At 35.5% G+C, this 14371-nt stretch overlaps 1 protein-coding gene across 9 annotated transcripts in view; it reads left to right on the plus strand.

Annotated features, from left to right (window-relative positions):
* NBEA (neurobeachin) overlaps positions 1–14371 on the plus strand; it is a 754643-nt gene that overhangs the window by 667753 nt on the left and 72519 nt on the right. For all 9 annotated transcript variants that reach the window (XM_054446222.2, XM_063650755.1, XM_063650757.1 and 6 more), the window contains one exon: positions 8067–8186. In XM_054446222.2, coding sequence (XP_054302197.1) covers positions 8067–8186 — 120 coding nt within the window. The remainder of the gene's footprint in view (positions 1–8066; positions 8187–14371) is intronic.

The raw sequence follows: 14371 nt of genomic DNA on the forward strand, positions 1-14371 counted from the left end.
GCAGTGCACTGTGGTGCCTGTTGCCTCTACTTTATCACCTCCCATTCAGTCTTTAGCCTGGTTGATTTCAGTTCCACATCCATCACTTTACTGAATTGTTTTTGGGGAGGCACACATTATACAGATAGAGCGTCCCATTTTTTACCTATCATGTCTCTTGAAGCATTTCACGCCATTGCTAATCTTCTCTCCTTGAAATTTTCTTTCAAGTTCCTTTTACAATATCCTCTCCTGGTCTGCCTCCTGCCATCCTACCTGTTCTGCTCAGTCTCCTGTTCAGATTCTTTTTCCTTAATGTTCCTCTTCCACAGGATTTTGCTTTATATTTCAGCTGAGCTGTGTCATTCAGTTATAAGCTAGTAATTTCCAACTTCTCTCTTCTTTGCAAACATTTCTCATGGGTTCCCGACCCATATTTCCAAGTGCCTACTAGATATTTCTACCTGAACATCTCACAGTACCATAAGCAGAATTTCAATAAACGAACTCCTCATCTCCCTCATGAACCTGCTGTGGTTAAATGCCATGATTATTCGCTCAGCTGCCCAATCTAGAAACTGGGAAGCTTTTTCCTAGATATTTTCTCTATTTTTCCAACCTCTTACATCCAGTTAGACATCCACAGATTCTACCAACTAAATATCTCTATCTCCTTTTCTGTATACTGTGGCACTTTCTTTAATTTAGATTCCCATTCTCTCTCACCTAGATTATTGCAAAAGCTCTTAACAAACCTCTTTTCCCTTATTCTTGCCTTCTCCATTCTGGTCTAGATAGGAGCACTATAAGCGACTGAGGAGTACTGTAGAATGCTAAATTAAATCTCTTAATCAATAATTTTTCCCCTTATTAAGATATACCTCAGACCACTCTATTGTATGGGGCTGACGTGCCCAAGAAACACATTGGTAAAGCAGAGTATATGAAACTGCATCTCCTGTCTTCGAAAATATTTTTTCCCTTCGCCTAAATGACAGCTCTAGTTTGTAGGTCTTCCTTAGGCACTCTCTCCATTATGGGGAAAAAATTAACTTTCTACAGAAATTTAGTATGAATACGTTTTAAGTAACTTGGAAACCACTGATAGGTGACAAACTACAATTATTTTTGTTAAGAAAAATGTTGCCAGAATTATGATTCTATTTGAGCACAAATTTTATCCCTTTCATAATTCTACACCAGCATAAGAAGTTAAGGAAGTCTGGACTAACTAGTCTTTTGAGAAAACAAACCCAAATCTTATTTTTAAAAATAAACTCTGTAATGATAAACTAAAGGAAAAGACATAAAACTATTTTTAGACCAAAGTTATTAAATCAGTCTAGTTTATCCAAACATTCGCCTTAATTCTGTGAACTTGGATTCTTTTATAAAAAACGTTTGTGAGTTAGAAGTTTCTTAAGAAATACTTTTTAAATCTGGCACTTTTAAAGTATAGATGTTCTCTTTTTTATTTTCTGTTAATTTTGAGAATATTAGATTTATATCATTGCCTATTTATCTCTATAAAGCAATCAGAACAGAGCATCTTTAGTTTCTGGGTGATAATAATAATTCCAGAAGTAGGAAAATACTTCAAACTCACAAGAGGCAAATGCTTTTCAAATCCCAGATACATGGACACATAAAGAGCTTATAACTTCCAACCTGCAGTTTCAGCCACAAGTCAAAACTAAACAAAGTCACAAAAATTTACCAGTCAAGATCTCAAAAGAGCTGGCTTTCTTTATAATAGATATAAAATATGCTCTTAAGTGATTTGAACTCACAAATAGTCAAACAGACAAGAATACAAAAAAACTAATTAATTGGATTCGCTGATCACCAAATGATCAGACCATAAAACCAAAACTAAATTCTCAATCATTACTGCCACCAGTGGAAAATTACCTATTAGCTGTGCGGAAACCAGAAACAAAACAAAAAAATCAGTAGAAGGAGTAAATTTTAAAACCTAGAAAAAAAAAAGTCACTGAAGTTCAAATTCTGTTTGCTGCCTAGGGTCCACCCTGGAAGCCAAGAAAAGATGTACCTGGGCTTAAGTAACCCATGAGATATATTTCTTAAGCTACACAGTTAATTTGAGTTCATCAGATTAGTCCACATGGAACTCTCAAAGGGACCACCGAAACTGTTAGCAAAGGAAATTTTTGGAAAACACTGAAACTAGAGATTTTCACCTGGGAGGCCTTTTCATACCACCTCAGGTCCCATCAATGACGATCATTGCCTTAGTGAATCACCACCATAGAGGGAGCAGGACACCTCTTGCAGGTACTTTGGGGATGAGGAAAAAGGTCAGGAGCCCTTCCTGAGAAAATGTTATCAACTGGGTTGTTTGGAGAATTAAATGAGAGTAGATATATGATAGTATTTTGAAATACATAAAGTGGTGTTCACTGTTTTTTTACCTAATCAAGTTAGTCTGAAGCCAGATTTACAAGACTTCTTCAAGTGTGACTCCATAAGAATACTTGTTATCAACAGCCTAAGTTAACCTCATCTATCCCTAATCAGCTAAACACTTTCTCAAATCATAACTCAGAATTTATCCTTAAGTGGACTTATTATTCCAGCAAAATGGAATTCAAACTTGAATCTATGCAAGGGTATGCCAGAATATTCTACACATTTATCCTACACATGCCCTTGTCTATAGCAGTGCTGCACAACAGAAATATAATGTAAACTACCATGTGACTTAAAATTTCTAGTAGCCACATTTATAAGTAAAAAAGAAACAGGTAAAATTAATTTTAATAAATATATTTGTTAATCTACTATTTCCAAAATGTTATAGTTTAAACATGTAACCAATACAAAAATGTAAAATAAGGCATTTTACATTTTACATTTTTGAAGGGAGGGTACTGAGTCTTTGAAATTCAGAGTGTATTTTATATTTACAGTGCATCTCAATTTGAACTAGCCACATTTCAAGTGCTCAATAGTGACATGTGGCTAGTGGCTACTGTTTTGGACAGATCTATAAAACTGCTTTTTTGGGAACTCAGCCCAAATATCTTATGTCACGTGGTTATAAATAAAAGTATCAGTCTAATGGTTTACTAAGTGTTTATCCTAATGGTCCAGGAAATTGTAATGTCCTCACTTCCATTCCAAGGAGTTTATGAAATAGAAAATGCATTAAAATTTGGGTCACTAAGAATTTGTTGACAAAAATAAAATACACATTAAAATAAGTGTCTGCCCTTTACCTTAGACCTTTTAGACCTAAACTCATTAAGCTTATTTGTTTCAATGTACTTAGTATAACAACAATAATAATTGCTTAAAAATGCTAATTAACTACATACTTCATTACTTTAAATTAAAAATATTATTTTAAACAAACTACCAGTGAAATCACTTGTCTACAATATGAGACCCTGAAAAGACTGTTTTCCTGACAGCTGCCATTGGGCAAATCATGAATAAACTTATAGCAGTGTTTGGAGTTTCTTCAGATATTAATATTAAAAGACACATTTTACTTGGAATGTTTTTACTTTACATCTTACCCTAGACATATAACATGTATACAGAAGTAATTAAATCTTTTTCCCTGGCTTGCTGACCACTCAGTAACTCGTTCACCTTCCAAATTCAGTATATTCAACCCTCCCATTCAAAACTGATTTGTCAAACATTTCATAATTTCCAAGGAAGTGATGTTTAGAATTTGACACTTTCTGTGTAAATTATGGCTTGTTTTGAAAGCTTACCCTAAAGCCTCTTTAAACCATAATGTGTCTTTAAAAGTATATATGTATAGTAGAAACATTTTTGCAAGTGTTGTAACTAAAACCAAAAGATAGTGCTACTGAGTAAAATATTGTTGTTTATCTTGAATACTGAGGCATTAAGGACAATGCATATTTACTCAGAGGAAGATGAGAAATACTTAACCAAGAGCCTAGTGCATGGTAGGTACATAGGTTAATTAGTGAAAACTTTTGGAAGATTCTAAAAGATACTTCTTGGTTCTTGGAAAAGAAATAGGAGAAAATAAACTTCTGGAAATAGACAAAGGCCAGTAGAAATAATGGTTCCTCCATTTGTTAGAATGTGACCTTGAATTTTCTCAGATATAAAAGGGGAATAATTACACCTACTCTGAAGGGCGATAGTAGGGATTCAGTTAACTTAGATAATACAGAGCCTGGCACAGAAAAATGCTTAGTAGTTGTTATTTCCCTTCCCTTTGTATTTTATTATGCTTCCAATCACATCTTTTCTTTGCTATAGTTATGTCCCAGGCACTATTACCCATAAACGAGATTTGTTTTGGCTTTTAAATGGAATGAAGAGAAGGAAAAGAAGAACAGAACTACAAGAAGCGAAGGATGTAAAAGATTATTATGAGATGACTAAGCAAAAATCACGTAAGACAGAAGAATGAAGAAGTTGAGTAAAGAGAAGAGGCAACAGGGAAACAGCATTAGATGCCCACGATGGAATTAGTTGATCTGTAATCATCCAAAAGCAAGAAAGGCTGTTAGTGTCTTCAGAGGGGACTAAGGGGTATGATAGAATACAGAAGGACAGGTACTTTCCAGTGCAGGCAAGGTGAGTTAGTTTTCCATCACTGAAAAAGGGTTGGAAGATATGAAATGATGTTGGAGTGGATGTAATTAGGAGAAGAAAGTCTGCCATTGGCCATTTATATTGCAGGACCTAACCTGAACTTTTTAAAGACTAATGAGTTCCAGAATTGTAATTTCTGAAATTACTGTTTAATATGTATTCATTTATACATCTTATCTCCCATGCCTAAAACTTTTCTAATATAATGGTGAAATGTCCAATCTATTGATGTACACATGGAAAATGGCCCAATTGACAGGTGGTAGGCAAATAAATATCAAAGTTATTTAAGGTTAATATAGCACCTAATCCTCTATGTTAGTCAGATATGAGTCAAATGAAAAAAAAAAGGCTCTGCATTGTGCCTTGAAGGTAAAAGGGAAACACATGGAAAAAAGCAATCTCCACAGTAATCAGAGCTTGAAAGATCAATACTTACTTATAAACAAATAGGTTATCAATTTCTAATAGTACTCTACCACTGTAGCAACTGGAGGCCTTCAGGAATAATGAGAATATATGTCAGTAATGTAATATGTGACCCTAAGACAGTTGTTAATCAGATCTTTTTAAAAGCTATTTAAAACACTGAAATGTGGAATTCAATATTCTCTGCTTTTAGGTGCCACGAGATTCATTCATAACTTTGTTACCGGAAATAAATATAATTCTTTAATTTCAGATTTCTTTTCACTAAGCCCATCTGTGCTATTCTTGGCATGTCTTTGTTAAGAGTTGAAAACTAGACAGGATTTTGTAATTTAGGTTGAGGTGGAGATCAGCTTTTAGCGGCTGATGATAAGAAGTACGGCTTTGCATGTATAAATGGGTTTTCACTCACATCTGTTTAATAGGTTAAAAAACCTAGAGACAAGCCTGATCCCTCTAAATTAATCTCTGCCCACTACCTACAGTGAAAATTAAATGCCTTACATCAGCATCCTGCAATAATAAAGTGGGTTCTGAAGAGACAACTTTTTGGTCAAACCTACTAGTAGTTAAGAACTGAAAAGAAAACCTGTATCTTACTCTCACCCACCATACTCCCATCTCCCAACAATACCTTGTATGTTTAGGTGTATTTAACACACATTTGTTAAACATTGTTAGCCATGTGCTGTGCTTGGGGCTGGGGATAGAGAGATAAATAAGGCCTTAGGAACTGGCAGTCTGGTGGGAAGTCCAACAGTGAATGCTTGGTACAGTGCATAAAGCTGGTAGTCATTTTCATAACTCTGTGTCAGGTAAGATACATCAAGCTTTCTCTATGTTATTTCATTTAATCTTATTTAATCCCATAATTCCCCCAAGGTATTGTCGTTCCCAGTTTACATAGATGAAGGAATGGAGACAGTTACTTGACACAGTTACTCAAGGTTAAGTAAGCTTGCCCAAGATAGAGAAATAGTTCCACCAAGATTCAAACTTAAATCTGTCATATTTCATTCAGTTTACCATTGCTGCATCTAGAATTTTTATATCCCCATTTTATTTAATATAATTTAGTGACAGATATATTATTTTCACTACCTTATTTTTAATAGTGATTTAAACATCTAAAAAGCAAATAAATTAGTGAAAGACATGTCATATAATTTTTTTCTAACTTAATTTCACTAACATTTATTTATTTCTCATATCACTTAAAATCCTAAACAGTAATATGGACTTCTTGGATGCATATCTGATTTTCAGGTGAATCAATACTGTCCTCCTTACTTGTATATTGTTTTTTCATTGTTGATCTTATCTCTTTCATCACCCTTTTCTCTCATCCAACACTGAACATGAAATAGTGGCAACATATTACAAGTTTACAAAATTGATGACATCGGCCATACTAAATTTCAGGGAGATATTGAGGAAGATCAGTATTTGTTGCTCTTACCCCAACAGCCAGCCCTTAAGGTTAGTGGCAAGAAGGGGAGTTTAAGGGGACAAAGTATGTCCCCTTTGTACATACATACAAAGGAATTGTAAAGCATACAAAGGAATGAACAGAGATTACATATTAAAGAAAGAGGACTAAAATATTTTGGAAAATGTCATGTAGGTTTCTTAGCATTATTGAACCTGGGAATGACATGTCATTCGTCCTAGACTTGAGAGAGAAGAATTAAAGCAGGGAAAAGGAAATATGTATCTATCTTTGCTATAATTGTAGTTAAGAAATCCTTAGCAGGAATGAATGTTATTTAATCCTTTTAAACTTGGAAGCAAATTTAGTGATATCAAAAACACAACAACAATCTAAGAACTCCCAGTGTGAGAACTCCCAACTTAAGAATTACAGAAAAAACATTAAAATTAAATGCATTAGGACATTGCAATAAAGTTATTCCTAGGTTTTCTGCTATAGGAACATGTACTGGATGGCAGACACTATGTTATCCAAAGATAATAGTCACAGAATACAAAAAGGTCTGGTTTATCTACTGTCATTTGTACTTACTTTATTCTTCGTTCAACAGATTATATATTTAGCAACTTCTATGTACCAGGAGTTGTTCTAAGTGTTAGAGATAAAACAATGAATAAGGTAGATACGGAACCTACTCATAGTGGGGAATATAGACAGATTAACAATCAATTAAAATCAGTGTGATAAATGTTTCAGTGCTGTTTGAGGAAATACAGATTGCTATTTGAGCATACTGGAGAGCCGTGGTAGCACAAGGAAAGTTTTTCAGGAGAAAATGACATCATGGCTGAGTCTTAAAGGATAAAAAGAACTTAGTCAGGTCAGAATAGTGAAATAAATGGGTAAGTTTATACCCAGCCTAGGGAACATCACATACAAAGGACAAGAGGTGAGAGTAGTGTGGCAAGATTTTAGAATGTGAAGAGGGGAATGGTGAGAGATAAGAGTTAAGCAGGTTCCAGATCATTCAGGCTCTTGTAAAATGAATTAGGTAGTTTAGACTTTCTCCTAATCACTCCCAAGAGCTATTGAAGGTTTTTAAGCAGGGATTTGCATTTTAAAAACATCATCAGACCATAAGGTGGTACTAATACTTTCGTAGTCTTTCACAGGTAATCTAAGATGGACATTCTCTACCTAATTCCACACTGCAGTGATCAGTATCAGAGTGATTTTTGTGATCAGTATCAGAGTGATTTTTCTTATTGCAATGTTAGTATATATATAGCCTTAATTATTAGAAAGAAAAATCCAACTTATGAATTATCATTAATGCAAAATTATTTATCAGAAAATCATAGAGCACTGGAACCACATCATTTCACAGATGAGAAGACCAGAAGCAAAATGACCTGCCAGAGTTGCAGACTGACAACTGCTGCCTTGGCCTAGTCAAGCCCAGACAGGCATCTCCTACTGCCTTAATTTGGGGGCATCTTTCTAGGACCCTGCTCTGCCTCCACATCTTGAAGGATTTTAAAGATAGCCATGTTTCACAAAGGAATGAGGGCAGCTGTGTTTAGAGTGGTCAAATTTCTGATTCTGTTTTTTTGCTTAGGAACCTTTCACAACCTTCTTCCTCAATGCAAATGATGGAAAATTTGATCATCCAGATCGAACCTTCTCGTCCGTTGCAAGGTCTTGGAGAACTAGTCAGAGAGATACTTCTGATGTAAAGGTAGGCTCTTTTATTTGTTGATATTCATTAAATTTCAAAATATGTGGAAATTTTGATTTTTTTAAGTGGGTATGTATAAGACATTTTATATTGCAGCTTTGTTCCATCGTATTAAAATTATATGGTACATCTAACCTTAAAGGAAATAATTTTGAACATTATAGAAAATAACTGAAAATTCTTTTATATTACCCAGTGAAGGTGTTTTCGTTATTTCAAGAAATTCCTACCTAATTTAGATCGAATAATCAGGAGATGTGAAAAGCCTATAAATTGCCTTTCCTGCTGTTAACTCAATATTTGGTCCATTCCATAAAACACAGCAGGAATTGGATTTGACCTTAATGTGTCATATTGTTATAGCTTGCCTGGCTTGGGGTTTGCATAGCCTGGGGCAATTAATAAAGCATTAATGACAAGACTCATTTAAAATGTAGGCTTTTCTGTATAGCCTTAGCTTTTACTTGACTGTGCCTGGGGATACTATGCAACAATACACATTAGATTAAACCAACACACACACAATATCCAGAAACAACCAGAGAGCAGAGTAATTTTACAGTTGGTACTGCTTAACTATTGTTAAATACAAAGATTTGTTATTCATTTATATGGGCTCCTATTTTAAAAAAGAAAAACATTGTATTCAAAGCAATAATATATATTTGTTCTCTCATTTGTCTCATTTTTTTTTCCTGATAATAAGGTTACATGGCCAGGTTATTGCATAGGTAAATGTGTTTCTTATTTTAAGCTCATTTTCTTCAAGGCACATTTTTTTCCCATTACTGTCACTCAGTATAAAAATGTTATGGTATCATTCCATTTAAAGCCTTAAACCAACAAAAGTTAGTGAGTTAAAATCAAAATTGTCATTTACATATTTATGCTTCTCTATTGCAAAACATTTGTAAAAGGCAATTTCAGTATTACTGAACTGTAATTGGATGAATACAAGTTTTGTTCAGTATTTTTCCAAAGCAGAAAATAAAGGAAATGGAGCCAAGTAGATTGTAATGTATCTGTGTGTTTTACTTGTTGTCGTCAAACTTTACATAAATGAATATTTATTCATACAACATATTTACATTTGTAAAAAAAATAAGAGAATTTAATATGCATCCTTACTATATTAAGCTTTGAAGTTCTAACGGTCTTACAACTTTGCTGAGACCTAAACTCTAAAATATCCATAAGCCATCATTTAAAATGATTTGTTACCATTGAAGTCAAGGAGGGAGTCTGTTTCTTATATAATAACACTTTGAGAATTAATACAGAAAATGGGAGTCCATAGGTTCCCATTGAACAGTAGTATCCAGAATTCACACAATGTTCATAAAAAGCACTCAGATATTTTGTATGTGAATTAAATATTCTTATCTATAATTGAAGGCTTCTTATCGCAGTTAAGATTATTGATATTTTAAATCAGAGCTATATCCATATTATATCAGCCTATTTCAAATGAAAATGCCTGCTCACTGTTATTTGACATCATCACACACACACACACACACACACACAAAAACTGGCTTTTCAACTTAATTCAGAGATCCACCCTCACATGCCCACACGCATACTGGGGTCAGTCATTCTAATGTTTTTATACAGTTTTAGATTTCACTTCCTAGCCTGAGAATTTCACTGGTGCTTTATACCACCAGTCTCTGATAACCGATGCCCTGTACCGGGCTTTTTCCTCTAAATTCTCCCAGGAATTTTCCTCTTCAAAAGCCTTTCAGAAACATTTACATTTTATTACTAATTGTATTTGGGGGACTCCTGGGGTCACATCATCCAGGACAAAGACCAATGTGGATATCACTAACTTGGGAGTTTTTTTGTTTTTTTATCCTCAAGCAGCTGTACTGAACACAAACATGCAGATTTTTTTTTTCCCCAAAGACTTAATTAGTTCATAAGAAGCTCATTTCCCCAGGTTGACATTACACAGATTGCTCTCATTTTCAGCTCTCTTACCACCACTCGTGAACTTTTCATATTATATGTTAATACATCTTAGATATCTTGCCATGTAGACCTCCCCTTTCTTTTTAAAGGCAGCATGCTACATATATACAATAATTTATATATGTGATCTCTGGTTGATGGAGAATCTTTCTCCCTGATTGTTACTATGAAACACAAGGCTATAGTGAACATCTTTGCACAGACATCCTGACGGACTACTTCTATATACATAAAGGCTAATTCCTATTAATGGGACTGATGGCTCAAAGACAATATACATTTTTTTATTTTTTAAGATATTGCCAAACCGTCATCCTCAAAGATGAAAATTCACTCCCTACAGCAGTGTGCAAGGGTACCTCTTTCCCCATGCCCCCACCCGTCATCACTATTGTATTAAACAATGGAACTTCTGCTAGTCTGGCAAGTGAAAAATTAAGTTATGTTTGTTTTAGTTTGCATTTTTTTTTTGAGTGAAGTTGAACATTTTTCGTGTACTTATTGACCTGTACACTGACTCCTATCTTTTGCTCACTTTTCAGTTGGGTCACATGTCTTTTTCTTACTGATTTGAAAAAGATCTTTGAAGTTGCAGAAGGTTCCATTGCAAGTAGGGTTTCTCGGTCGTCTTAGCTTTGTTGTGGTTCGTTTAATGTGTGTGTGTGTGTGTGTGCGTGTCTGTGCATGTGTGTGTGCGTGTGTGTGTGTGTCCAGTCAAATATATTTATATTCCCCTTTATAGCATCAGAATTTGGGGTCCTCATGACCAGAGTGTTAAAGAGAAGATAAGACTTTTGGGTAATAACTAGTGCTAACTTGAGAATCTTCTGAATTCATGATTAAACCTGATTTATCAGAGAAAAATATGTCGCTACGAGTAATAATTGTTTTGCTACTTGTGTGTTAAAACCTAAAGTTTTTATTTCTTATTTCTAAGCTGTTAAAACACAGCATTTGATATATTTTTTAAGGAAGTGTGTTTCCATTTCCAGAGAAGAAAAGTATCTCTGCAATGTCTACTAACTTAGTCAGTTAATCACATAGGAGAGAACTAGGATGCAGAAGATGGTTTTATTCTGTCTGTCTCTATTAATGTCAGTCTCTTCCTGTGCTAATGAACGCAAGCTGGGAAGAAGGAGTGCTGCTGAAGTGACCTTTCAGGAGAGAGGTCTCTGGAGTTGAGTCAGACTAGTTAGTTTTTACTTTATTATTATTTTTTAAATTTCTTTCCCTCTAGCCTAGTCTTGGTAACAATGACATTCAACTTACTGAAGTTCTTACACTAATTTTCCTTAATGCCTTCAAAAGTTGTTACATTACTTTTAGAATAGCTATGTAGATGTCAGAAAAGGTAGCTGTGACAAAATGTCATTAAGGTGACATAGTGTAAATTAATACAGTTAATGGAGGTGCTCGCCACTGACTCATTGACCCATTATGAGCTCTTGTGGAATTAATGAATGCCAGGGCATCAGTCTTTTGAAAAAAAAAAAGAAAGAAAAGAGATGGCAGCTTTAAAACCTTGCAATGAATTATATTAGAAAAGTGAAAACGTCTGGATCGGATTTGATTTCACTAGGAAGCCATAAAATGGTGTGCTCTCTCAGCAAAATATATTAAACTGAAATGTCAGATTTGATGCAATAGGTATACAATTATGATAGTGTTAATAGTGGTCTTCTATCATTCTAAGACATACTTTCAGGTCCAATTTCTCAGCAGCTTGAACTTGTCATAAGCTTATAAATTAGGAATTGCATTTGAGGATATGTTCTTATTTTTTGACAGAATGTATATAATACTATTAACTATACCGTGGGGGTTTTAGTGTAGCTGCTAAAATAAACTAGAAATCACATTTATAGACACAAAATGCCTGCCGTAATGTTCATTTTGCCATTTCTTTAATAATATTTGGTGTTTTCCTGCACTGTTTTTCATTTAGGAAATTTTAAACTACTTGGACTTTTTCCTTAAAGAGAAGCTGATTAACAGAAATTTATCAATGGGAAGAGAGTCAGCAGAACAGCAGTTATCTTAAGCAGGCAATCTAGTGTCTAATGTGCCTCTGTAGGAGTACACTTACACATTATAAAAATAAACCCATCTTTTAAAATAATACTGAATAGTTTTCAAACATGTTTTTGTTGGTTGTTTGATACAGTCCTTGAAACAATCCTATGAGGTAGTAGTCATTAACCCTATTTTGTAAAGGAGGTTCATGAATATTAAGTGACTCACCTAAGTTCACACTCAGGCAGGTAAAGAGGAAGCCAGTACTAGCACAGAGTCTGTCCAGTTATTTAAGATGCTTCATATCCAAAAGGATTTTAAGAATGGGAGCTGCAAGGCCACTTCATGCCTAGGCCCGGAAGTCGCATCATGTTACTTCCACAGCATTGTATTGCTCAAAGCAAGTCACAGGGCCCGCCCAGAATTAAGGAACAGTAGACACGGACTCTACTTCCTGATGAGATGAGTTGCAAAGTCACATTTCAAGAGGTCACTGAGGGTGGAGGGATTACTGTGCCCATCTTCGGATACAGTCTACCACAGTCCTCCGAATCTGGTCAAAATTCACATTCCTCCTACATGTAAAATATACTCAACTTGTTCCCCACAAGTTCCATCCCAGTATTTGCATCACACTGAAAACCTGGTATCTCGATGTCTACATAAGCTCCAGATACAGATAAGGCACAGCAATTCCTAATTTGGAGACCAGGGAACCAAAAAGACAAATTATCTGTCCCGTGTACACACAACATGTGGTGGTAAGACAGAACAGTTAAACTTCAGTAGAAACTCCACTCAAAAGGGGGAGAATGTGGAAGGTACATAGCAGTCAATGTTCATAGCAGTTCTGAAACCCAGCCAGGAACAAGTTGTCAATTACCCAGACTGCAGGGACAGGGACTGTCCATGGATTAGGGCCCAGGTCTGTTATCTGGGCTTGGCTCCCTAATTCATTATTTTCCATGGCTCTTGGTTACTTCCTCTGGGACACTGGCTTTGCCCTCTGAATCATTCTTTTGTTTCCAGAAGAAATAAGCATGGTTTGCAGCTGAGTATCTTTCTCTGCATGCTTCCTGACCATAGAAAGTTAGGGCCAAAGCCTCATATTCCCAAGCTGGTACAGCAGCTTTAAAACTGTGTAGCCTTTCTGTGTATCAAATTAGAAAAAGCTAATACTCGCAAATCCTTTTGGAACAGGATTCTCTCTTTCAAGCTGTGAATTAGGATACTGTTTATAATGCCCTAAGAATCCCTTTCCCTAGTGAATCACTCTGCGTAGCTGAGCAAGTCTGAAAAACACTACCTGAAATTTTAACTTTTATAAAAGGGTTTTACAGGCATTCCCTTGATTTTAGCTTTATTCTATGGCCATATTTTACTTGTAGCACCTTGGAATTGATCTTTATCCTGAACCTATGTCTTATTTTGAGAATCTTTTGCCAACTGAAGAGAGTGTTCTAGGCCCTTCTGTTTCTTGAAATACTGCTTCAAAACTGAACAGTTTTCTTCCTGAGTTCATCTCTCTCTTGCATAGCTTATCTCTTTTGCATAGCTTACACCATTAGATGAAACCACTGGTCACTTTCAGCATTCTGCCTGGAAATCTTCTAAGTCAGAAGCACATGCTTATTAGGTACTTTTTCTGTCTTTGAAATTATTGCAGAAGACAATGTTAATTTTCCACCACTACTTAAGAGGGACTGCTTCCAATAACAACTTCCTTGCTGATCTTCCAGACCTCACCAGGCTCCTCACCACCCCTCCCACTTCTGCCTGCTGCCTCATCCCAAGACAGAATCATGTGTTAAATTCTTTTTATTACTTTAGCACTCCACTTTGAGGATTCAGTTTCTGTTTTGGTCATTTATGACTTTGTAACAAATGACCCCAAAACCTATAGGCTTAAAACAACTATTTATTCATCGACAATTATGCAATCAGAGTTAAGGCTCAAAAAGGACAGCTAATCTCTAAGCCACACAGTGACAGTGGGGCAGCTTGACTGGGCAGCAGAATCTACAGTGGCTTTGCTCACATGTCTTGTGCCTCATCTGAGATGGCTGGAACAGCTAGGAACTGCCTGGGCATGTCTGTCTCTATCACATGTTTCTCTAGCAAGGGAGCCACTCTTGCATGTGGTAACTGGCTTCTAAGAGGACTAAAACAAAAGCTGCCAGGCCTCTTAACTCTTAGGC

Source organism: Pongo pygmaeus, chromosome 14 (genome assembly GCF_028885625.2).
Source record: "Pongo pygmaeus isolate AG05252 chromosome 14, NHGRI_mPonPyg2-v2.0_pri, whole genome shotgun sequence".
NCBI classification, from domain to species: domain Eukaryota; kingdom Metazoa; phylum Chordata; class Mammalia; order Primates; family Hominidae; genus Pongo; species Pongo pygmaeus.